The sequence below is a fragment of the Mercenaria mercenaria genome, chromosome 4, assembly GCF_021730395.1.
Source record: "Mercenaria mercenaria strain notata chromosome 4, MADL_Memer_1, whole genome shotgun sequence".
Taxonomy (NCBI): domain Eukaryota; kingdom Metazoa; phylum Mollusca; class Bivalvia; order Venerida; family Veneridae; genus Mercenaria; species Mercenaria mercenaria.
The window spans coordinates 66,980,708-67,007,242 of NC_069364.1; the positions used below are offsets into that span (position 1 = coordinate 66,980,708).

The 26,535-nt window shown below is 34.2% G+C and overlaps 1 protein-coding gene across 10 annotated transcripts in view; it reads right to left on the reverse strand.

The window, feature by feature from the left end:
• The window catches only part of LOC123552008 (dual specificity protein phosphatase 14-like), a 50,852-nt gene that overhangs the window by 18,624 nt on the left and 5,693 nt on the right, over positions 1 to 26,535 (reverse strand). The window contains exons 1-3 of one of the 10 annotated variants that reach the window (XM_053541588.1): positions 5,143 to 5,529; positions 3,751 to 4,294; positions 1,976 to 2,819 (exon numbers count right to left, since the gene is read on the reverse strand). In XM_053541588.1, the coding sequence (XP_053397563.1) occupies positions 2,811 to 2,819; positions 3,751 to 4,294; positions 5,143 to 5,150 (561 nt within the window). In that variant the 5' untranslated portion in view covers positions 5,151 to 5,529 and the 3' untranslated portion in view covers positions 1,976 to 2,810. Of the gene's footprint in view, positions 1 to 1,975; positions 4,295 to 5,142; positions 5,538 to 8,646; positions 8,822 to 9,908; positions 9,960 to 13,201; positions 13,353 to 15,631; positions 16,053 to 23,652; positions 23,678 to 26,535 lie in introns of those variants that run through there. The other 9 variants (XM_053541589.1, XM_045341366.2, XM_045341363.2 and 6 more) reach the window with 9 other exon arrangements.

Genomic DNA, 26,535 nt, shown 5'->3' on the forward strand with positions numbered 1-26,535 from the left:
GTGAATAGAAAAGGTGAACCCTTATTTCAAACCACACCGTTTTCAAACTACAACCTGCGTACAATACTCTGACTAGGTAGAATAGGTTGTGGTTTGAATTATACACAGATGTCGCTTGTGGTTTGAAATAAGGGCTATCCGATAGAAAACACTCATTACATTATGATAATAAAAATAGTGGTTTCTGTGAACCACAACTCTGAAATAATTTACTTTCAGCATATCACCTACTCGCAATGTCAATGTCATTGCAGGTAGAGGATTTGTACTGCATTGTAATACTTCTTTATCATGTTTATTCTTGACTGTTTCTAACAGTTTATAACATATTTTGTGTTGCTAATGTTGATAATTTGTAACCAGTCAGTCTAATACAGTAATGATTAGGTAATTTCTCATATTGCAGTAAATGTACTTCAGACACAACACTTGGTGGCGTCTTTGATGATTGCATCAATGAATTTTCTTGTTTGTACCTTGAACCTGCCTACAAGCACATGGACCTATACATTTTATTTGACCATAAAATAGACATATGTCGATTTAAAACTGACTGCAAAAAGTTTCATCAATATCTACGTTTCATAAAAATATGTTCAAAGCATCGGCATTGATAGTGCGGTTTTCCAATAGTTTCGAGCAACGCTCAAGGTTTTCATGCCAATCTTGCAAAAGATCCAGCGCACGACCCAATCTTGTTTATTTGCCGAATTTTCTACATATATAAATTTCACAAAAATAATTTCTTGTAGAAAAGATTTATCAGAACGCACAGAACTATCTCAAGCAACTTTACAGAAACACAAAGTAGATCGATACAAAATATATTGTACTTTAAAATAAGTCTGACTTCTTTGTTTCTTTGTTTTGGATTTAGAGCCATATTGTACAACTTAAGCCATATGAAATCTGATTTCTGTATGACGCTGAGATTATGTATAATATTATATATAAAGCAGTTCTAGTAAATATAATCTTTATAACGACTGTTCAAAGTTGGTTAATTTTGTGGGTGTGTATGACGTCAAACATACAAAATTGGCTGACATGCAAGTCTTTATCGTGAAAAGTATTAGGAGAAAAACGCTGTTATCACCCGTCAACTTAAAGTTAGTATTCTTGGCAACAATAAAGACCTCTTTTATACACATTCACCTGTGTAATCATGCAGTGACACTTTTATAACTTACCTCATAAATCTTAGAGCTCTTGTCATTTTTAGTGCTACAGTTTTTGCTTGCACCAACACAGAGCAGAACGATACAAAGATAAAATTTCTTGTTTTATTAACATAATCCGTTTTCCAGAACTTTTTATATGGAGGTTCAGATGCGCTTGTGTATGACTCCGTGAGCTTACGTGACACACAGTAATAAGCGACTATTGAAAAATTGAGGAAAATATTAATCATATTCTCCATCATAGGAAACGTTTATAACTTACATTCAGAATGTGTTAAAACTGCAATGTTCAAGGGGCAAAAATGACAGTTTTTAATAGATTAAAGGGCAACACCTCTGGTCATACTAATTTTGTTTTCCAAAAACATTCAGGGTAGCTGCTTTAAGTAGATAAAAACATAACGACAAACTATCACCGTTATTAAGACAAGTCTGCGGACGGACGCATTTGTGTAACGCCATAGGTATACATCGCCCGTCCATATTTCGTGCTGTGTGACCGCGTATATTCAACCGATGTTTATTGCACTAATAAGTCAAAAATTAAAATATGAAACTGATTAAATAAATTCCTGATATGTTATCATGATACAACACTTACTGAATGACATGCTCGTCAATAGTAAAAAAGGTTTTGGATATTGACCGGCAAGCCATGCTATAAGTTATAATATTACACAAACTCGTACCCGTAAAGTATGCCATCAAATCTCATTATTATCCAGTTTATAAACCCCCACTCCCCTCTCCAACTCTTAAAAACAAGACGATCTCAAATAAAAGCAACAAAATAATATCAAACAAGGTTTTAATAAAATCAACTACAAAACATGCATGGGTAAGGTCCTATATAAACGTAATATATTTATTCAAATCACTAGGAAAGTCACGGTAGGTACTGTATTAGCGTGGGTGATACGCCAGAAGAAAAGATAACAGATTTGAAGTTATGTAAAATTCTTAAAGTAGCAATAGAAATAAAGTATTCTGACATATTTAAGCGCCGTTTTAAAAAAGAAGTTTTAAAGTTATCGAACTGTTTATGATAAACTGCTGTCAATGATTAAAATCTTTTTAAAATTCTAATCCGCTGGAAATCAATTTAAGATGATGATATGCAAACCCTTTGTGCACAAAATGAAAATGTTTGAATTTGAAAGTACATATGTACTTATTTTTGAAATGTCTCATATTGTAGAATCGACTTAACGTAACCGAATTTCTCAATGTTGATTATGAACAACTGTTTTCTGCTCGAAAATGTTTAAACAAAATTACAAGTTTCTTTTTACCCTAAAATTTAATTTAATCTTTAAATACATGCTTCGAATGTTACCACTATAGCTTGTTTTCTTAGAAAACTTTTTGGCGCGTTCTTTTCAAGGAGCAGAAGTTTAACACCACTATTTCGACAGATAAGAAACATGACATTAAATTAAGACAAGCGATTTCCTACAGGGCATTTTCCCTTTGATATCTTGCATCACACTCTGCTCTTAATTAAACAGACTAAAGTTTTTCAATCCCTTTAAAATCTTCAGAGCACCAAGACTAAATATGAAATCGATCTTCAGCGCACCAAGACTAAATATGAAATCGATCTTCAGAGCTATGGAATATGCTGCCTCTTCACCATATCTGAAACATGGAAATGAAATGATACCCCTCCGTTATGATGATATAGAATTGTTACATAATAATGATTCTATGAAAGTATATTCTAAATGATAGTAAATTAATACATTAATCTGACCGACCAGCGACCTTATACTTAGAAAAATGAATAACTTATTATTGGAACATGACGGGGAGTTTAAGTAACACTTATTTTTCTAGAAAATATCAAATTTAGCAAAGTCTGTTCTATATAATGAATACGTTACAACATAAAAAGCAAGAAATTGCGACAAGCAAATATATTAAAAACTGAAATGACCCGAAAGTCTGTAATAACATTATGGCATTTGAAGATTCGTTGTTAGAAAAAAAAAAGTTTTATTGAAAATTTGATCGGATATATGAATACGCTATTTAAATGTACTTTCTAACTAAATTCATATTCTGGAATACCTTATCAATGAAAACCTATGCAAACGCTTTTTCGGATATAACTCATTGTCTAAAATAAACAAACGACATTTTCTTCTTATAGCCTATCCTGATTATGACGCATGTGGGAAAGCAGACGGCAATTACAAATGTAAGTACGACGTTCAAGGGATCCGACTTTTAATGTAAACGAAAATTAAAAAATATAGAATCAGTTTAATTATTTACTCTAACAATTTTATATTAGTTAATCAAATTGTTCGGAAGTCAGCACTATACTTGTGTGAAAACTCATGCAGAACTGTACTGTAAAAGTTAAAAGTAAAAGAACTTCAACGAAACTAACGAAAACAAGGTCAAGTGTCATATCAAATCAAGCAGACGACAACATCTAAGAGAAACCATGCCGAAAAGGTAGTGCGTTATAGGAACGTGAATACGTGGTATTGTACGACATATTGGACATGTTTCTAGAACTACTAGGAGATTTGTAGGAAGGCATTCTAGAATGGTACCACACCATGTTTTTCACTTCATCCTCGTAAACGTCCGGTATCGGTCCTACTCCCGATGAAATCATTTTCACCGTGTTTCGACCAAACAGACGGCGTTCATATTCGATAAGTTGGCGCCAAAAGCCAACATTTGGGTGAATCACTGGCCTGCGTTTCTTGATGTGATAGTAGGACTGATTTAGTGACATTCTTTGATATTTCATTAGATATGCCATACATAGACTTGCTGAGCGACTAACTCCTGCTACACAATGCACGAGCAGTTTCCCGCCACTTTTGTGCACTTGATGAATTTTGTCCGCACATCTATCAAAATACATCCCTAATCTAGCACTTGGCGTGTCCTCTACATGAATTTGAATACATTCAACACTAGGCATCTTTAGATTGGGTATCTCCATAGTACAGTTCAGTACATTTGTAATTCCGAGCGTACGCACACGATCTGACTTTATTGCGCCCGCGCTGCTCAGGAACAAATGGTCATTGATTTGTGCAATTTGGTTGAACATGGTTAGATCCATTTTCCGTTTACGTGGAGATTTGGACCTGAAAATATAAAAAAGATTTACTTATTTGCTGTTGATATAGCGCTACTGAAAGATTTTTCGAACTTTTACGTATTGCTTGTATGTATTAAAAGCGATCTACGAACAGAAATCACTGGGCTCTAAAAAAAAACTTTTATTTCCAAATTATACATTTTAGTTACTTTTCACCGGTTGATAAAAGACACCTGAACATCAAGACCCTTTTTAGACTCTAAATCACGTTTTTATATGCACATTTTACTCAGAGCCCAGCATGATGTCGTTTTTAAATGGATTAACAATGCGCAAAATTTCATCTGTCATATAAAACCTAAAGCGACGCGTTACTTACCAATTAGGGCGGACATAATTTGTCCACTCATTAATTTAAAGATCAAATAATTGTGTACATAACTCGCTTTCTTTTCAGGTTAATTATGATAAAAAGAAAACGAAGTATGACGGATGAGCTAGGTGGCAATGTAATATATAAGGTTTGCATAATATCTTAGTGTTTATAAAAATATGGAGAGATAAATCGCCGAAATTGTCTTCTTAACATCCAGAGAATGAGAAAATAAATGGTTAATTGTGACATAAAATCAAAAACATGAGAAATAAGTATATGTAATATAAGGCTACCTTTAAGAGTATCACATTAGATATATCATTATACACAGTATTAGAAATATTCCTTCACGTACATTTCATGCGTAATAAACATTTGCATAAAACGTGTAAAAACTTAACTTTTTAACATTATTTTCTCCTTTTTTTCTATATACGTTTAAATTTGAAGAGCTACCTCTTTGAAAACTCATTTTAATATTACACTCATCTACACACATATATGTATATTCTACTCACCGAAACATTTTTTTTTGTTATTGTATAAAGCACAAAAATACAGGTCAACGGAATAAAATCCTTTTTATTCTTTATAAGGCACTTGTTCGTCAAAGTTTATTTTAAATTAAATCCAGACGTCTATCCGTGGTCACTAGCCTTTATACTTGCGAAATATGTTACTAACAAGTCTGACAGTTAAATACACAAACAAGAGTTTTATACATTTAGTATAAAAATTTATAACTGTGTTTCGCGGTAGATGTTTGGCAGATGTTGGAAAAACTTTAATTATTTACGTCAGTGTAAGCCTAAGGTCAGCTACACACCATGCATGACTCGACTTGATATGTAACTTGAAACATCTTTTACTCATTAAAAGAATTAATTAATTCACTTAAGGTGCACAAGGGATAGTTTCGCCGACTCAGAAAACTACTAAAACTTTGTTGAAAAGAAAACCCCATGGAGTTTACAACAAAGTACGATGTCAATGGGATAGACTCAATGAATTAAACAGTAATATTTTTACAGTTGCACCATCATATTTATCAAATACCATACCATACCATATAAGGTATGGTGCAACTATGTCCGAGTGTAATAAAGATATCATCAATCACAAGTCATTCATAAATTTCACCACAAACCATACGCACCGTTGCACAGCAAAGGCTAATGTACGTCACCGCAAAATAACAGCATCATTAAGAAAGTTGAATGACGAAATTAGATAAGATATCCGCAAATATGCAACAACATCAGGCCACCTGTAAAGCCCTCTACAGACGGTAAGTTTTTGTTGTACAACACTAATTATCTCAAAGATGTACAATTTTGAAATTGTACATTTTTCACATACAGACAGTATTCCATTCTCATAAAAATCAAAGAGATTTACCTAGTAAACATAGTGCATCAGGTACTGAAAAAAATGTAACTATTAATAATAAAAATAGTATTCACCTTTTTATGTTCCATAAATTTGATTACGTATGACACAAATGAGTCACGCCATGAGAAAACCAACATAGTGGCTTTGCGACCAGCATGGATGCAGACCAGCCTGTGCATCTGTGCAGTCTGGTCATGATCAATGATCAATGATGTTTGCTTTCAAACTCTATTACAATTAGAGAAACCGTTAAGGAACAGCATGGACCAGACTCGGAAACGCACTATGTTGGTTTTCTCATGGCGCGGCTCAAATCAATTAACTTTTCAGTGTCATCCTTTTTCTATTATGCATCAGAAGCCATTTTATATTAAGATTTGTGTTTATTTTTTGGGCAATTGTTTCTGGAATTTCATTCACTTGCCTCTTATCAACTAATTATTTACCAATTTGTTGCTTGTCAACGTGGGTGGTACGTAAGGCAAAACTTACGAAATAGAACATGTCCTAATCTGTAAGTCAAGACTTAAGATTTACGAAATCAAGGAATAGCATCGTACACACGGTAATATTTGGCTGTACATCTTGAATTTAATTGGTGTTGTACAACAAAAACTTACCGTCTGTAGAGGGCTTAGGGGGCAGACTATGACCATGTTTTAATTTAGTAAATGACTCATATGTTTTCAACAGTTCGTCAAAGGTGGATCATCATACGACTATGTTATTGCGTTATAATTTGATAATCACGGTGCGAACACGATCGCATCAAATCAGCAACGAAACTCGATCTGATATGGCCACTTCCCGTTTCGAACTTCCAACCAGGTAAGACAGACTGGGTATAGGGAGAATTTACATTAAGCACTGGCACAGCATAAACAGAGCTGGAGGTTCTAAGTTATCTGTAAAATCAAGGGAAAACAATGAATTACACGGCTTTGGTGGTAAGGCCATACTAAACAAGAGCTGTCGGAGGACAGCAACGCTCGACTATTCAACAGCCTTGTCAATTGAATGAATACAAAAGTTGAAAAAGGGGCATAATTTTGTAAAATGCAAAGTAGAGGTATTGAACATCTGCACTGCATGTCATATCATGACAGTGAACAAGTGTGTGAAGTTTCAATCCTTTCCAGTTTGTGGATACTGAGATACCAGCTTACATACAAAAACTTAACCAAAAACTGCTAAGTCAAAAAAGGGGCATAATTTTGAAAAAAAAGAGTAGAGTTATGGGACTTGCTTAGTGCATGTCAGATCATGACAGTGAACAAGTATGTGAAGTTTCAATCCATTCCCATTAGTAAGTACTGAGATACCAGCTTACATACAAAACCTTAACCAAAAATTTCTAAGTCGAAAAAGGGGCATAATTTTGTAAAAAAGCAAAATAGAGTTATGGAACCTGTGCAATGTAGGTCAGTTCATCACAGTGAATAAGTGTGTGAAGTTTCAATCCATTCCCACAAGTGGTTACTGAGTTACCCGCTTACATACAAAACCTTAACCAAAAATTTCTAAGTCGAAAAAGGGGCATAATTTTGTAAAAAAGCAAAATAGAGTTATGGAACCTGTGCAATGTAAGTCAGTTTGTCACAGTGAATAAGTGTGTGAAGTTTCAATCCATTCCCACTAGTGGTTACTGAGATACCAGCTTACATACAAAACCTTAACCAAAATCGGGACGCGGACGCCGACGCGGACGCGGACGCCGACGCATGGGCGAGTCCAATAGCTCTACTATTCTATGAATAGTCGAGCTAAAAATGATAGTTAGAAAACCACAACTAGACTCGCGCAACTGATATAAACTACTGTTTGAATCAAGCTGCAATGCTTGAACAATATTTTTTGTATAATTACTTCACTACGGAGTGCAGTGCACAGATAAGCTCAAGCACCTTCGGTATCATATAAATCAAACATTCGTGTTCGTGACTGGGATATATTAAAACGGTACGTTTTATAAAATGAAAATCAATCATGGACTAAAGCCAAAATCAATATCCCAGTCAATCGGCAATATTTGAAGTGACTTAAAACTTACGGAAATTAACGAATATGCATACAATACATGATAAGAAGTGTGGTGTCTACCTGTTCACCTATGCAACAGACTGTAGGGGGCAAAATGCTAATGAATTCTGAAAATGCGAGGGGGTAAATCTCACGACAAATAATGTACATTATGATCTTTTAGAGCTGTTTCTTTATCATTAAAAAGTATACCAGATACCCTTCCAATCTGAAAAGTCGGAAGGAGATTTGAATATTTTATTCAAGTCGGTTGATATTGATAATGTTATCGGCGAGGTTACGACTGCTGCTAAACGACTCACACGCAACCCGCTCTGGTCAATACCCGGAGTGTGAACATTTTTATTTGGACGGAATGACTAGTAGCCCAAGTGAGGTTCGAATTAATATATCATCAATAAATGCAAAATGATATATACCTTAACAGTATATATCAGCTATTCTATTTTTGAATTCAGTTAATATTTTATGATTCCACCATAGCTAATTCTCAAGATAAAATGATATATATAAATATATGCAACGCTCTATTCTTGAGCGCAAAAGTAGACTATAGCAAACGTAATTAAAAGTACTAAAATGTACATTACCTTCAAGTCTGGATGACTATCCATACTGCTATAAATATTTAAATCCGTGTTAATAGTTCAGATTAAATATCTACCATCAAATTGAAATAAACCGTTTATCTTGAACTAATGCCAACACGGTTGAAGTAACCAATATAAAGATCGTTTATTCATTCAGTGAACTACGGGATTCCATACATGTCACATTAAACGTGGTTGGCAGGTATACATTATATATAGCTATATACAGGTATGTTAAAGTTTAACGTCGTCTCAGCAAAAGAGGAATCAATAAATCACTAAATGCGGGAGTGTAGCTAGACAGAAGTTAGTACTATCGATTACATATTATTTCATCAAATATGAATGGAAGTTAGAAAGCGTTTAAACATGCTTATGAAACAAGATACAAATTTTAATTATATATAAAGAATACGATACTTCTATTCATGTGCTAAAAGTAGGGATAAAATCACGAAGCACTATATACGTTTTTAAATCCAAGTGATGTTTTTAGAAAAAACTATAGTTGTCACAGAAGTAACGAATTATACCTCCCACAATATGACCTTGTCACAGAACTAAGCCAATGTCGAAGCCGAACTTGCTTGACCTTTGACCTACTGACCTCAGAATCAATAGAGGTCATCTGCTGATCATGATCTCCCTATTAAGTTTCGTGATCCTAGTCCCAAGCGTTCTCGAGTTATTGTCCGAAAACCGTTTAAATGTTCCGGGTCACTGTGATCTTGACGTATGACCTACTGACCTACTGACCTCAAAATCATCAAGGGTCATCTGCTGGTCATAAGCAACCTCCCTATCAATTTCCATGATCCTTGACCTAAGCGTTCTCAAGTTATCATCCGGAAACCGTTTAACTGCTTCGTGTTATTGTGACCTTGATCTTTGACCTACTAACCTCCAAGTTAAACTTGACCTGTATTTTATCATGTTACACCTGTGTACAAAAACTTATGATCCTAGACCTAAGCCTTCTCAAGATATCATCCGGAAACCGTTTAACCATTCCGTGTCACTGTGACCTTGACCTTTGACTTACTGACCTCAAAGTCAAACTTGACCTGTATTTTCTGATGTTACACCAGTGTACCAAAAATTATTTAAATCGGTCGAGCCTATCATGAGTTATCATCCGGAAACCATGAAAACAAACGGACCGACAGACCGACCGACCGACAAGCTCACTCTTATATACCCCCGCTCGACACCCCAACTTCGTTTTGTGGGGGTATAAAAACTTAAAATTAAATCACAATTACCAGAATTTACAAGAACTACCAAAGCAGCCATTTTTAAGCACACGCGCATCTTGTTTCTACCTCATATATGACGTCATAAAGCGCTAACGTTACCGCGTGAAAAGGAACCAAATTAGGCCTACATTCAGCTCAGAGAATCTGCCATCAGTAACTTTTAAATTAGACAGTGTCTTTCGAACGAGACAGTAAATTGTGCACACCTTCCTATGGAAAGACGTCTTTCCCAGTATTTACATAATGAGAGGTAGTATATGATTTGAACTGTATAATCAGCTTGTGCCATATCAGTCAACGCGGTCTGTCCCCGTCACACCTACGCTAGCTCATATACGAGCAAGGCTATAACTACATCCCCTAATAACTTAAAGGTGAAATATGTATATATTAGGGAAGAGTAAAAGGTTACACTTTATACTGCCTTGCTATATGATCTAGATTTTAGAAAGCCGTACGTGGAAGAATGACTACCTTAGGTGCGAGAGGTCCCGACTTCAACTCCCGAAGTAGTTTCAAAAGTCTGGCCTTAAATTGCATTCGGTTTTCAAGGAAGTAACCAGGAGGGAGCTCGCTCGGCATTTGCATGCCTCGTCTGATCCAGACCTGGCAATACCCACACAAGCCGGGTCAATCTACTGCGATAATAAGCATAATTATTCGACTGTTGTATCCTGTAAATCGTCTTGTGCTGGCGTACAAAATTACAAATGTCACTAGGCAAAAAGTATAACATATAAAATGGCACTTTAAATAATTAGTTCTTTAAAAAGTCCTTAATTTGCCAAACGAGCGTTTTGGGACAAACGCTTGCCTCTGTAGACTTTTTCGAGCTTTACTTTTTTGCTCCAGTATTCATTAAAACTGATTAATGCTTTGATTAAATGTTCTTCATAATTAATTCAGGACACATGATCAGAAGCTTCCCTGTCGATATGTCTCTCAGTTAATGAATTAATATGTCTAGTACAAAATTCATCTTATTTTGGTTTTCAGAACACGTGCGTGGTTGAGAAGTTTCGTAGGAAAATGGCAGCAAAGTATCATATTTATGTGTTGCATTACAAAATTTGAGCCGCATCATGAGAAAACCAACATAGTGCATTTGCGACCAGCATGGATCCAGACCAGCCTGCGCGGATGCGCAGTCTGGTCAGGATCCATGCTGCTCGCTTTCAAAACCTATTGCAATAAGAGAAACCGTTAGCGAACAGCATGGAGCATGGATCCTGACCAGACTGCGCGGAAGCACAGGTTTGTCCATGCTGGTCGCAAATGCGCTATGTAGGTTTTCTCATTGTGCGGTTCAAATGATCTTTATCCTATAAACCTACATAAGACCGGGTGCTTTAAATTATTTACCATCACCGTCGTAGGTCCGAACCTCGCTATGAGGAAGTCATTAAGCTGACATGCGGAAGGTCGGTGGTTCTTTTCAGGCCCCAATCCATGTTTGAAATAATGCCCGGACGAGGACCCGATCTCCCCCAACCCGTTTGTGTTGTTGTGACTTAACACAGGAAATACACAATACATATACAAACTGCAAATCACAAAGCGTTTTGAAAAAAAAAGGTTTCCTTCACTGGTTTTGCTGGGTTTTAAGTCTTGGCACTTTGTGCTTTCTTAGTTTTAATTGTGGACGTAGAGGATAGGCGCCAAGAGGGCATTTGGTGGAACAGTCGACCACCAGCTGTTTCCATTGAATGAACGATTTTCATCCCGCTGGCTGTGTTCCTAACTCACATAAAACGACATCCAAAAAATACGTTTTCAATGGAAACATATCTTTATTCTAGCAGAATAAATGCCAATATGTACCCTATCAGAGAATTCATATAAAAAATCAGAAAATACTTTGTACTTTGAGACAGACTGATCACACAGGTAAAGTCTATGTGTGACATTTTTAAAATTCAATTCAGTAAGATAACAGAATACACAAACCAACTAGAAAAAATCTACATGGATTCAGAGAGAATGAATGTGTCGCGCAGATGTTTTTCTGAATGGAACAGTTCTAGGCGTATTGTAAACAAACCTATTATGATTCACATAGAAAATATGCATCTTTTGGCAAATACAGTAGAATAATATTACATACATCGATATCGTACTGAATGTATGTAAGTCTTTCTGAAATGCTATGCGCTAGAGCTTGAGGTATTCGAGTACCACAGAGGGGTGCTATATTGTTCCATTCAATAAAAATGTATTTTAATGGCAGAAGTTGAATGATATATTCTTGGGTATAAGGAAGTCTGAATCTTAGGATGGTTTTAAGGAGAATTTGAAAACATTGTGTTTAAAAGACTCTTATTCATTGTTTTTGGACACAACAGTTATGTATTGTGATTTGTGGAGATATATTTTTTTTCCTGTTATGTAACGTTGGATTTATTTTATCTATGTTTGATTGTACTTTATGATTATAAAGATATCTTTTAAATACATGTCTATGTTTTAAAGCTTATACTGTACAATGTCCTTGAATACATACTTGTATAATAAAATTAGAGAATTTCAATCTCAGTTTCAGAGCTAAAGCAATTTAAAGTAGAAGTGAGTTTTATGTTAACTATCATTAACGTGCGATGTTGAAATTAATGGTATGTTTGTATTGCAAACTAAGTAGTTTTATTTGATACCACCGAACGAACCTATTGATTTAAGGTCTTATTTTGAACAATGCCAAGCATTTGTATTGTTGATATCAACATTTTGTCTTGATTGAAATATTCTGATTAATCTCTATCTCACTCTAGCAATATATAATGTATAATGTTGTCTTCATTGTTTCCAGAGAATGTAAGTTTTCATGCAACTGCGGGTAATGATTGTAATAGTTCACATTGGCTGTCCCCTAATCCCTTTCCAGAATTCCTCAACACATTCCCTGTGTTCTGTGAGACTCAAGAACATTTTCTGCGAGCCTCCGAGGCCGAGTGGTCAATATCACTAACCTCGCATGGGGTGTGGAATAAAACCATCCAGCTGGCTTATGGAAGGTCAGTGCTTCTACAAAACGCTGTGTCGGTGTGACGTTAAGCCCAACAACAAAACAACAACAAAAAAACAAGTGCCTTTTCACGTGTTTTTTTTTCTTGAAACATGTCTTAATTTTCCTCTTATCGCATGTTATTATTTTACGTTTTCTTTTCGATTTTTTTTGTATTCGTTTTCATTATGTCAGAAGTGCACAGATTTTCTCGTTTATCATTTCCTAATAAAAAAAATGATGATAACAGATATTTATATAAAATAACAATTATAAATGATATAAGGAAAACGAAACATACCTGTCACTAGAGAGAATAAAAGAATGAACAGTTGTTGTTCTACAACTCCTTTTCCTTGAATTTCACTGCATCTGATTTCATAGAATAAAACAAGTAAATTTTCCAATCGTTCTAATCACATAATCCGCAAATCCAGTTACAGCGTAACAGATAAAACCGACACAATTCAGAGATTAACTTTCTTAGAAACGATGCAGTGTTCAAAAGCGGAAGCGTAACACTTCTGACAGAACGCGAACTATTTTTTGGCAGATGATGTACATTTTTCGCGCACAATAGCTTCGTTAAAGTTTAGGAAAACAATTACTGAAAATAAATGAATACAATGACCTTTGTGAAATCGACATGTTTCGTCAATAAATAAAGCCTTTAAATAGTGAAAAGAACTTATATTCTCACAACTGTTGGTAAACGAACAACAGATCTACCAACAATCTACCAGCCAAGTACTTGTTTCAATGTAATGTCCCTTACTGTTACACATAAAATATTCTCAAAAATGTGCCCAACTATTCCGCCCCCCCCCCCCCCCCACCCCCTACCCGCACATAAACACACACTATTTCAGAACTGTAAAATGTCATTTGCAAAGAAATAATAAAAAAAGAAATAATTCATTTTAGCATGTTTTATATGCTGTCATATTTTTTTCAAGGATGAAGAAGTTATTTTCCTTTTTCATGATTTTTCGCCTTGTAACGAAATGTGATCATTTGAAAGACTGAAATATCATTACTCCATTTTATTGCGATTTCAATAAGTTATTGGCAACAGTTTAATCTAAGTATGTGATAACTTCATAAATGTACTATATCGATACGAAATATTATTGCAAAAATCATTGAAGAGCGTTTTAAGCATCGATTACTGTCTAATGTGTTCCTTCTTGCGACATTGTGAAACTTGGAAATCGTCAATTTACAGATTTGTCTTATCTTGCACTAGCCTAGCTTCTCCCCACGAGCTACACAAGAAGCAGTCACTGACACTACTGATTACATTAATCCATCAGAGGATTTCGTGTATGGAAACAGTTTTTATCAAGAAGATAATTAGGATAGACAAAATGGAAACATTTTTCTTGTTCATTTCTCGTGATAAGTTGTCCTAAAGTAGAACATTGAGTATCTCAGTAGATTATGCCTACTGACGGATTGCAGAGCTACATAAAATTATTAAATAAGTAAAACTCCCTTTAATTGATAAGAAGGAAGTATTTGTTGAAGGCAGAAAAAGAAACAGACTGTCCTATTATCCGATATTTGAAGTGGGTGAATTACAAAGATCCGTTATGCCATGATGAACAGACTCCTTAATATGAAATCATTTCAACTCTCCAGCGGTGTTCAAACCCGTAGTGAGTCAATCAGCTGCCTTAACCACCCTGCTATAGTCCTACGGCAAATGTTATTTTATGAATTTATTTATATAATAGCGACACGCGTAGCGGAAAAATAATAATTATATTGATCCTTGCAAATATAAAACACACACACACACGCACGCTCGCACGCACGCACACACACACACACACACACGCACACGCACACGCACACACGCATATGTGTGTGTGTGTGTGTGTGTGTGTGTGTGCGTGTGCGTGTGCGTGTATATATATATGCTATTAATACGTTCTGACAGACATAAGAAAATCAACACTGAATGACATTTTTACAGTGGCTGATGGATGGCGACCTGAATGGAGAATGGAACGGTTCCAGGTGCACTGTTTATTATCTAGGGTAAACAAACCTATTATAATTTACATCAAAACTATGTATACTAGAGAACATGCCATGGAATAAGCGAACTTGTATAGGTAAAGCAGTAAAATTCTCTTTTAATAATAAACGATATACATTACTGAGGAATGCATATACTCTGGAGATAAAGATACTGAAAACTACACATCCAACGTTGTGAATTCGTGTTGAAATACAAATGCTAATACCATTTGCAACCAATGCCTGGAAAAGTTTTATACGAATGCTAACACACATGAACTATTTAGAAAGCATAATTTTGAAATTTGGAGCTTTTTTTCTCACCAATATACATTTGTATCGCTACATTTTACCTATTTTCGTGATTTTTGCAATTAAGATTAATCACTTTGTCGCACTTAGCAATATATACGATGAGCTGTGCACAATCCTTATTATTTCCAATGAATACAAATCTCATGTAACAATTGGCATACTTCATGTTAATTGTTTCAACCGAATATTAAGTTAAGATTATTACGGTCCTAAACTTAAAATGTGCCTCTTATTTTCATGCATTTTGTTACAATTTCACATCCTCAGCCTACCTTTTTTTGTATAAAAACAATTCGTGCACACTTTCCTAAACAATTAACAAGACAAAGAAACCAAAGAATAAAAATTGACGTCAACAACAATTAAAAAATATACGGAAAAAGAAACATACCTGTCGCTAGAGAAATCACGAGAAATAATGGAATGCTTATATGCTGATCAATAAACTGCACAATTGTTGATCTATAATTGAATATCCAATCTGAATAATACTGCCTTGAAATTCATAGATCAAAACGGAAAAAATCAATTGTTTCAACCACATAATCCACACCTAGAATGAATAAGCGAAATTGATATGATTCACTGATGAAGTTCTTTGATTAAATTTCTAGGAACCGATATAGTGTTCACTACCAGACGCTGTACTAGTTTGTGCTGATATTCTCCGACAGAATGCGATGTACTGAACAATTGGCAGATGATGTAAATAGGTTACATTTTTGCACAGAGAAGTTTCTTGGTAAATGCTTAAGTGTAACACTGAAGTATTGTTGGGTTTTTTTTCGGGTAGCAGCTGCGAATTCAATCCGTGTTCAAAATAACTGTCTAAGTACAGATAAATATACATGCCTGTTCAACCTCAAGTTATGCAAGGTTGTCTTTAAAAAAAAATAAGATGGGATTATAAAAAAATGTTTGATTTTTATAAAATATTATAATCGAATATAAAATAAAATATGTGTCTTAATTGTGAATTCTTTTAATCATTAATTTTGAAGAAAGGTTTAGTGAATTACCAGCAACGCCTTAAATTCTCATGATGATACTGTCCACGGGGAAAGATAAATGTAAACATATTTTCGAGTTGTTATATAAAATGTGCCAGAATCTAAATAGATTTAACTGGTTCTAACTGGTTTTAACTAACACGCTATGATTTTTACGTTGTTTATGTATTTGAATGCTATTCTTTGTGCGTTTATACTTGTATAAACCGTATTGGGACTTCTTGCAAATCAATGTCTTACGTGATTTACAAGAAATCCCAATGTAGTTCATGGCCGTATAAACGTACAAAAAATAACAATCGATTCTTATATTTACATTTTTACGGTAGCTTGCTACAAAAATAAGTACTTTGCTTTCTGTGAGTATCAGGGTCAAGCCATCGATCGTAAATAGAACAGCCAAAAATACCCACACTCGTCCAACTGTAATTTGCCGTCCGATGAAAAAACAGTTCCTGGTTTTTATTTAAAATACCGTTAAATCCGGTGACAAATTATACAGTCGCGTCGATTTGATTTTGATCTTGTCCAACATAAATATTAGTTTAAGCTCGCACGCACGAACGGACAGAAGGACGAACGAACAGCCGGACGTACAACGCCAAAACAATATCCCTTCGCCTCCGGCGAGGGTTAATTTAAGGCGAAGGGATAGTTTATAGCAAAAGGAAGGGAAAACAACAGATATTACGTAAAAAATTGAGTGTTTTGACTTGTAAAATTTTATTGTTATATTGTTAAATTTTTATATAAGATTATACGAAATGTTCTACTGTGTAAATAAACATCAAAAACGTTCAGACTCGTGTTGTGGTACGTGACACAACCTCTTACAATTTTTGGAGCCGCAGACAGGATGTCGAATTTCAAGATGGGTTGTTACGACATTGCCAAGCGAAGTACTCCGACGACGACGACACGCTGCCAAGACGAAAGAAGAGAAACTGTGAGTTGCCATTTTACCTATCTTCTAGTGCAATTTTGCAAGCTAGTCTTTTTTTTTTTATTAAATTTTTGTTTCTATTTTTGAACAAAATTTCAAGATAAATTCATTTTTAGATTAATTGTTGGACACGAAAAGAAATGTAAATTCATAAAATGATAAAACCTAACTCATTATATACAAAATTCTAAAAAAAACAAGGTAAAATACTAGTAATAGGAAAAAGAAAACGTAAAAAAAATTAAGAAACAATGCATTGACAAAAGTACTCAAAAGACTGAATTAAGAAATGCAAATATGAAATATTTGTTTTTCAAAAATTTTACTTGTCATATTATGTTTATTTTACTTGTTCCATATGATATTTGTTTCCCTTATGGCCACATTTAAACAGTTTTGAGCATTCCCGCATTGACAAAATGTTTAAATGAAGGAAGATGGATTGTCCTATGAAACTTGTGTATAGTCATAGATATGCGCAAAATGAGTTGTAAATAGTTTCTGTTGAGGTTATGGGTAATATTTCATCACGAATATATGTGAAAATACAAGGAACAGCTGAAAACTAGTTAAATACGTAGAATTCGTGTTTAAGATGTTTTATGCATGAGAATGCGTTGCTGGGTTAAATTGTCATTGCTGAATAAATTTGTACATGGTTATCTTTCTAACCATATGGTTACTTCAGGTCTCAGTAAATTAAAAGATTGGTCTGGTCTGTTGTGCTGGAAATATTTTGAAGCCTGATATGGCAAGGAAGAATATGTTTATTATGCAAAAATGACTTGATATTGTCGCTGGAACATGTGGATTCCAGTATGGTTGAATTTATATCTATTGTGAGATACTAATAGTTACTTGATATTGTGTTTGTGAGACTGGAAGTTGAGATCCCAGTTGTTTTGTAAGCTGTATATTATTATACAGACACAGATACTGTCTTCCGAAATCATTAGTCGGAGTCTTACTATCATAGTGTGGAATCGATGCATATATTGCATTATGAGGTACGTGTGTGTACCGGATATTTTAAGTTCAACAGCTTTTGTTTTATGAGACCTGATGTAGTATTTTTGTCAAAGAGTTGCAAAAACAGTCGAATGTGCTGTTACTTTTAGGTTACCTTTCATGGTTTTTAGGCAGGGTATTCTGTCGGAAAATTTATATTTTCTCGCGGACGACATAATATTTCTCTAGGATCATCGAGAAAGGTCACATTTTTGTAAATAGAATGGAAGAAATCATGATCAATTATTCTGTTATATATGGGTGTTGGTTGTTTGTGTTATGTCTATTCGTATTTAGATATGACTGGGCGCTTTATTTTGTAGTTTATTTTGTAGCTTTCGTATGCATTCTTAAATATTATATAATTAGATTGTTTATGTAAGAACATATTTTGCTTTTTGTTAGGAACATATTTTGGCTGATATCTTTATTTTTCGAATATTTTAAAACGTAGGACATAACTTGTAAAAAAAGTACAAAGAAGTAAGGTTTTCGGTAAATAACGGTTTATGCGAAGCACAGATATCACATATAGAAAGAAACTACGACTTGGCTGGAATAAAATACCAACAAACTGTCAAATCAAACTGGGAAAAAGTGTATTTCATGACTGTCATATTGCGGACTGTCATTATGTAATAGCCAAAGGGAGACTTATTACATGTAACGGTTACATAGTGGGAAGTACCTGTCAAAGCAAAATGATGACATTCTGCATTGTGAAAATTTATACAATTGTAACACATGAATTTTGATTTTATTTGACTTTTATTGACAAATAGAATTACCAACATTTCCTATACGGATTTTGCAATTAAATTAATACTTTGTGCACTAGCAAATATTCGAGCGTGCACATCTATAATTCAAAATACAAATTATAACAATTGGAAACTCTAGTAAATTTTCACCGAATTAAGTTAAGATTATTAATGTCCTAAACTATAAAATGTGCCTTATTTCAGATTTTGTTACAATTTCACAACTCAGCCTACCTATTTTAGTATAAAAATATTCGTGCACACGTTCCTAAAATAACAATGACAAAAACCAAAGAACAAATTGACGTCAAAACAATAAAATATCGAAACAAGAACAACTGTCGCAGAGAATCGACAGAAATAATGGAAGCTTATATTATCAAAAACTGCACAATGTTACTAAAATGAATATCAAACTGAATAATACTGTCTTGAAATTCATTATCAAAACGAAAAAATCTAATGTTTCACCACATAATCACCTAAGATCAGGAAATTGAAAAATATTCAAGATAAGTTACTTTGATAAATTCTAGAACCGATATAGTGTATCACACCGAGCTGTACAAGTTTGGAATTCGACAGAGCATGTTACATGAACAAATGGACAGAAATGTTAAATAGGTTTAACTTTTATGCACAGAGAATTTTTGTAAAGTTTCGTTAACACTGAGTTTGTTGTTTTTTTCGGTAGCATGCGAATTCTATCGTGTCAAAATAACTGCTAGTAAGATAATACATGCTGTTCAACTCAAATAGCAAGGTGTCTAAAAAAGATGGAATTCATACAAAAGTTTGATATTTATATAAATATATAATCGAATATAAAATAAAATATGTGTCTATAATGTGAAATTCTTTATATATTTTGAAGAAGTTAGTGAATGTCACTTTAGATTCTGCTTTCACAATAAGACGACATTACGCACTTAATGATTTTCTAACACGCCTTAAATTCTCATGATGGTACTTCAAGGGACTGACAATGTAAACATATTTACGATGCTATAAATGTGCCAGAATCTAAATAGATTAACTGTTCAATGTTACTGTTAAAGCATTTTTTTACAGGTTAATGTATTTGATCTATTCTTTGTGCGTTATACTTGTAAAAACACGTATTGACTTTTGCATCATGTCTTACTATTTTACAAGAAATCAATGTAGTTAGCCGTACAAACGCACAAACACAAAAAAAAAAAAAAAAAAATAGCATTCGATCTTAATTTACATTTAGGTAGCTTGCTACAAAATAATACTTGCTTTCTATCGTCAAGACATTCGATCGAACAGAACGCAAAATACACACAGTCACTGTAATTTGCGTTTCGATATTGAAAAAACAGGTCCTGTTTTATTGAATACCGTAAATCGGGACAAATTATACAGTCGTGTCCGATTGATCTGGACTGGTCCAACTAAATATTAGTTTAAGCTGCACGCTAGAACGACATTGAAGACGAAGAACAGCGACGTACAACGCAAAACATATCTCGCATCCGCGAGGGTTATTTAAACGAAGATGTTTACAGGAAAAGACAGGAAAAACAGATATACGTAAATTGAGTGTTTTAGACTGAGCATTTATCTATTAAAAGAAAAAAGAAAAATGACGTGTGAGGCTCGGCTAAATTTTCTTTACATATTGTAACATATTGTACGATTGGTTTAAACAAGATTTTAACTTTTGTCACTATTACAAAATGTGTTACAGCTATACAAATGTACTTATATAAACCATTTTTTTTCTGTGTCGTATGTCCACTCAAGTCTATAAGCTTTAAACATGTACCAATTGTATTATGTAAAATTTTGACAATGAAACCATTTGATAGTTCAGGGGGCATGATTGTTTGTATCTATTTTACAATGTATTTAAACACCTGTGAAACAATTTTTTTTTCCAACTGGGTGAAGAATTAGCCTATTCAGCAATATCAAAAATAACCCGAACCGTGAACAACACAAATTTATGGCATGAATTTTTTTGACAACGGATCGACAACTATTGAACACAAGGACTTTTGCGCAATCTGCAATCTGTACACAGACAGAACGCATTATAGAGTATTTTTGTGGTTTTATTTAGTTATTTATTATGATTATTATGATCTACATGAATCTTCATAAATATATTTGTCCGTTCACTTCTGATATCTTTAGCATCTTCCATAACTTTAACACCTGCAGTAGATTATTCCCGTACCTACGCAAACACTCAACATCATTTATGGTTTCAAGTAATTTAACATTTCTAATTGGACATATGTCTGCTTTTCCATATCGATCAGCTTCTATATTGCATACAAGATAACATAAATTTTCAGGGAGCATCGTCTGATGTCCCGACTACAAATATTTTTAAGCCCAACGGCTGTTGCACTAAAAATCACCCAGTCGAGTATCATTTTTACTGAAAGATCCCGTTTCTGTTTTAAATTATAAAACCTGCCAATACAATCTATGTATATATGTAGTCTTAATTCATTTGAAGAGTACAAAAAGAGATAGAAATATAATATCCAAATGAACATTTTAAGGTGGGCGGTGGTGGTAGAGGCGTGGGGGAGGGGTGGAATTGATAATTTCACTTTTATCGTAAATTAATATTTAAACATTGCTACGCCACTTCGGACACAATAATACTTGATCAGTATCAAATACAGTCAACGCAATAGGTTCTACAATAATATATTAAATACCTATGCTTGAACCCTGATATATGGACAATTACCTAAAAAATAAAATAACCAAGAACTAATAAATTTATATTAGAGTAAGGGTATTACTTCTGTAATATTTCTGTGCTGAACGAAGCGTGGCTGCCGTGCATCAACCGCATATTCGGATCAGTTTTACACTGTTAAGATGAAAGATTAAATTGATTTTTCTGTTGCAAACGCCAGCGTAGGTGGCGTTGACGTAATCTGAAACGTGGAACTCTACGGCTGCAACCTGTCCATTATAATTTTGGTGACCCTCCCATACCGATATAACTGGATGGTGTATTCTCGCTTTAAAATGTTTCAATAAAATGTTTGTAGAAACGCTTACTATTGTGAAGAATAAAGGTCAATACTAATTGTGATTAAGAATACCATTAATTTAATTGTTCAAAATGCACGCAGTTTATTGTGTATGATGTTACAGCACAAGCTACACAAGCACAGGTGACAACGGTCACGTTGCAAGTGTCACAAAGGAAACCAACAGGGGCCACATTTCGTGAAAGTTCAACGCCTTTAAAAACTCACAATTTCGAAAGAACTGTAACATGTCTTCGTTTTGATGTATTTGCTATAATTTCCCACTTAAATTTCGCGTAGAGCAATTGTTTACTTTCAGGCATTCTTTTATTTAAAGGGGTACAACATTTTGAGAAGCATCTAATGGTACGGGACAATAGGGTTACAGATGAGTGTTTGTAAGTTCATTTACCACAACTTTTTGTCATTTGGTGATACACTGCTAAACCTGAATAAAATCTATATAATAGTCCTTTGGTAGCATAGAACAAAACCGAAGAAAATGTATAGCAGACTCGGCTTCATCGAGTCATGAAATGTACATAATATCACCCCATCCCTACCACTGGCGAAAAAGCTGAACTATATTATTCAAACATATTAAAAGACTGCACCAAAAAGCATACAAGCACATAGCCCAAAGTACGGGAAGTTTTCTTACAGCAGCAACAGTGCTGCTGAATAGTATAACAACATACAAGAAGGACATCTGGTAACACAGAACGCAACCAAACAAAATATAATCAAAGTTTGGTTGATGGAATTTGATTATGTTTGTTATGTTGGATAGAGCGTCTTTTAAGTTCCGGGGTTGACGAAGACACCTGTTGCGTTTCTTTTGCTTATGTACGGGCTGGCATTTTGCTAGAATCACCACTATTTGCCAAGTAATAGACCAATCTCAACACATAAAAGGAATGAAAAATACACGTACGAGCAGGGTTCAAAGCCATAGTGGTGAGCTGGAAAGTGATCTGAAATAAGTGAGCACAACCGTTAATTGCTCAAAAACACAGAAACCGTTTTCCCTTGCAGGATACACGCATACTTTTACAACCAGAGTACTCATCTAAGAATACTGAAAACGTTTAGCCAAGGCCAAGTCCTTGCATAATATTGTGTCAAACTGAAACCTACTTATTACTGAACATATATTCTCTGTGACGGTATAGCAGAGACAGAACTTGCAGATACCCGTGTATATGGCACGTTCTTTGTTTTGTAAGCTATAGCAGCTCATATTTGAATTAACTCAGCTCTTTCTCGTTTCTATTTCATTACAATGATTAAAGCTTTCATAAAGTGAGCTTTATTATTAATTCACAAACAACCACCGGGTATGTCTAGTCAGGGACAATCAATTTATACATTGATTTCGGTCTAACAAAATCAAACTGAATTTTCGTTCAGATGCGTGTCGTATAACGCTTGAAAATATATTTCAAGTTTTGTTCTACATCTGATTTTGTTCCCTCCTTCATTTCCTCAGTGGAAATAATGCAATGATTGGCAAAGGAAGAACGTTTCCGCGGGTGTAAAATAAATAAAGTCTAACAATATGGTTATATCATTATATTAAGATCCATAATAATTCTATTTCTAGTGCAGCATTTCCTCAACAATAAAACATTAATCAAAATAAAATAATATCAAATAATACGTACCTAGTGACCTACAACCTAGCGTACAGATTAATAACAGTAACACTGCTGGTTTGTAATTCAAGACCCAGTATGAATGTCATAGCCTAGCTAATGAAAACAAATTTATTCCACCTTATAATCCACACATGAAATTAACCACTGAATTCGAAAAAAGGCCATATTAGCATCTGCTCCCAGAAGGCGTTTGTCATGTTCATGAGCAGATGTCGAACAAATTTCTTTTGATTTCAATTCGATAGACTCGTACAGAGTGGCTTGTTAGATATTGCTAACAGATTTCATGTTGCGCGCATTTGTTTGATTACTGACTGTACATACATTCACATGTCTGTCTGACAAATTATGTGAAATTAAAGCAAACGCGTGTTGTGTTTTGCTTGTTTGTTTTTCTTTTTTATACACTGACTTTCCATTCCTCCTACCAGCTCTTGGAGGACTTAACACTGTATAGTCAGCTTTTATTAGCATTGTAAAACAAAAGTACCGCCACAGAAAGCAAGCAACGCTCACCAGAAAATGACCAGAGATTGGGGTAAAAAGTAACACGGGTTAGACAAACCTATATTCTTACTTCATATTTTGATACGTGTGGTAGGTCATTGATATACCTTAAAGATATTTGTTCATGTCAGATTATTCATTCAAGCAGTCACATTTTAAATCGGAATCTATTGTATTCTGCAACAGTGTATAAACTGATCATTTTGGGTTATGTGTGTCATGAGAATTCATATCTATTTTTTTATCTAAATATTCGTTATTTAACATTCTTGAATAACGACTGAAGACTGAAATATTGCATAAGGTAGACAAGCATACGTTATATAGAGAATAACAGTCTATAAATGTTACCAGGGGAGGCTATATTGGTGGGAAGGAGTTTGGTTTACCAAACACCTTCCGTCATACCTTCCGTCAATATCTGTAGCCTGATAACATTGATATCAACAGACAGTGGTCTATTATTCTCGTCATCTTGCACCTCATATCACTTTCAAGATATAAAATACTAACTCGAATTGTGTCCATAGGACACGGATGTCTCAATATCATTAATATACAACACAAGTTTTTTAAAGTAAAAAAACCAGGATGCCCGACTAAAAGTTTGAAACAAATTGTTTTCTGATAAGGTTGTGCATCTAAGCAACTTCGATTGGTCCAATATGGCAAATTTTGTGAAATTAAGAAAGGGCAATGATTCTAGAAAAAATATCACAGAAAAAAATCCATTATTTATGGTCATCTTCACGTCAAGGTTTCTATGAAACTTTCCAGCATATCCTTTCAATAGTAATTAAGGAGTTGGACACACAAAAGGGAAAATATTAAGTAAAGATAGTTTTTCCATTTCATAATCAGCACAAACACATTTCATTACGGGATATCTGTAGAAGTACAGGTAATATAATCATATCTGATTCACATGTTGCGAAGTATAAATACTTCAACAGAAACCTAACATCAAAACACCTGCCAAGTTTGGCTTTTTCCAGTTCCAGAAACTAAGGAAACACGAACTTTCACATAATATGTTCCTAGATACTTGGATATACTATATAATTTTCCCTGATAACATGATGAAAACGTAAACTTCTTAACCACATACAATTCATTAACGAGATAATTCTGGTATTCTGTCTTTCGTTGAAAAGGATCAACGAAAGGTTTAAAGTAGGTTTAAAGTAAAGAAATAATTATCATTTGAAAATGTGGTTTAGTTAAGTAATCTCAACATAACAAAATTAATATTTTTCAAGACGAATACAAATTAGTACACGTCTACTGAGTTATGACGTCATGTATGACAGTTTTGCTATCAAAGCTACACTATTTTTTGCGAAGATGTTTATACACAAACATATTCCGAAAAAAAAAGTCACTTTTTTCAATATGCATAACATGTATTTGAAGAACGCTTGTGTTTACAGAGAAACATTTGCAACTGAAATGGAATAGTTCTTTCCCCTTTATGTCTCCTTGAAAGGACATAGCTTGTACTACACATAGGGGACATGCCATTTACACAATTGTTTTCTTTCTGGTCTTGTGCCAGTGAAATGTGCATGGGTTTTAGAAATTGTAACGACGTATAATCTATACTGTACAGTCAAAGAAGATTCACCAATTCCTAAATTAACTGAGGCTGTATTGGAAAAGTGTGATCAATAAAGCTCAAACAGTTGTTTGGAAATAAACTAACAGACTTCTTTGATGTTGTAACTTAAAACGCTCTTAAAACACTAAAAGTAACTTTGGGTGATTACATATTATTGCAGATATTGCATATAAGATGAACAGGCACATTCTAATTCGAACAGTTATGGGCTAGTAAAGCTTGACATGATTATTAAAAAGTATATACCTATGAACGCCAGATTATGATATGTAGAAAGAGGTTGAGGCGCCGGATGTGCCCAATATATCTGCTAGTGTAAACACTCCTTGCGGTTTGGCATTACTCTGTTTATATCCCTTTTATTGAAAACTACGGTCTTCAGTTTATTCAAATTTAATCAAGTATGCTTTGTTACCTTTCAAGATTACATCATTTATATATTATTCAGTTGATGTCACATCATTAATAAATTTATTAAAATGACATTTATCGAACATATTTCATTTCTCTTGCCAACGAACTGGACAACTTTCAGACATAACAGAAATGAAATTTGACACCCACTCTCAGGGTTTAAAGCAAATTTGACAGTGATTAGGGACAAGTGATCCGGAGTCAAAGAACACAACCATTCGTCAAAAGAAAATGAATTTACAAGTACAGAAACGTACACTAGTAGGACACATGCTTATGCTTACAGACTTCTACCTATTATTCAGATTACAGAATTCTGGCTCATCTACTTTATTACATAAGTAGAAGCT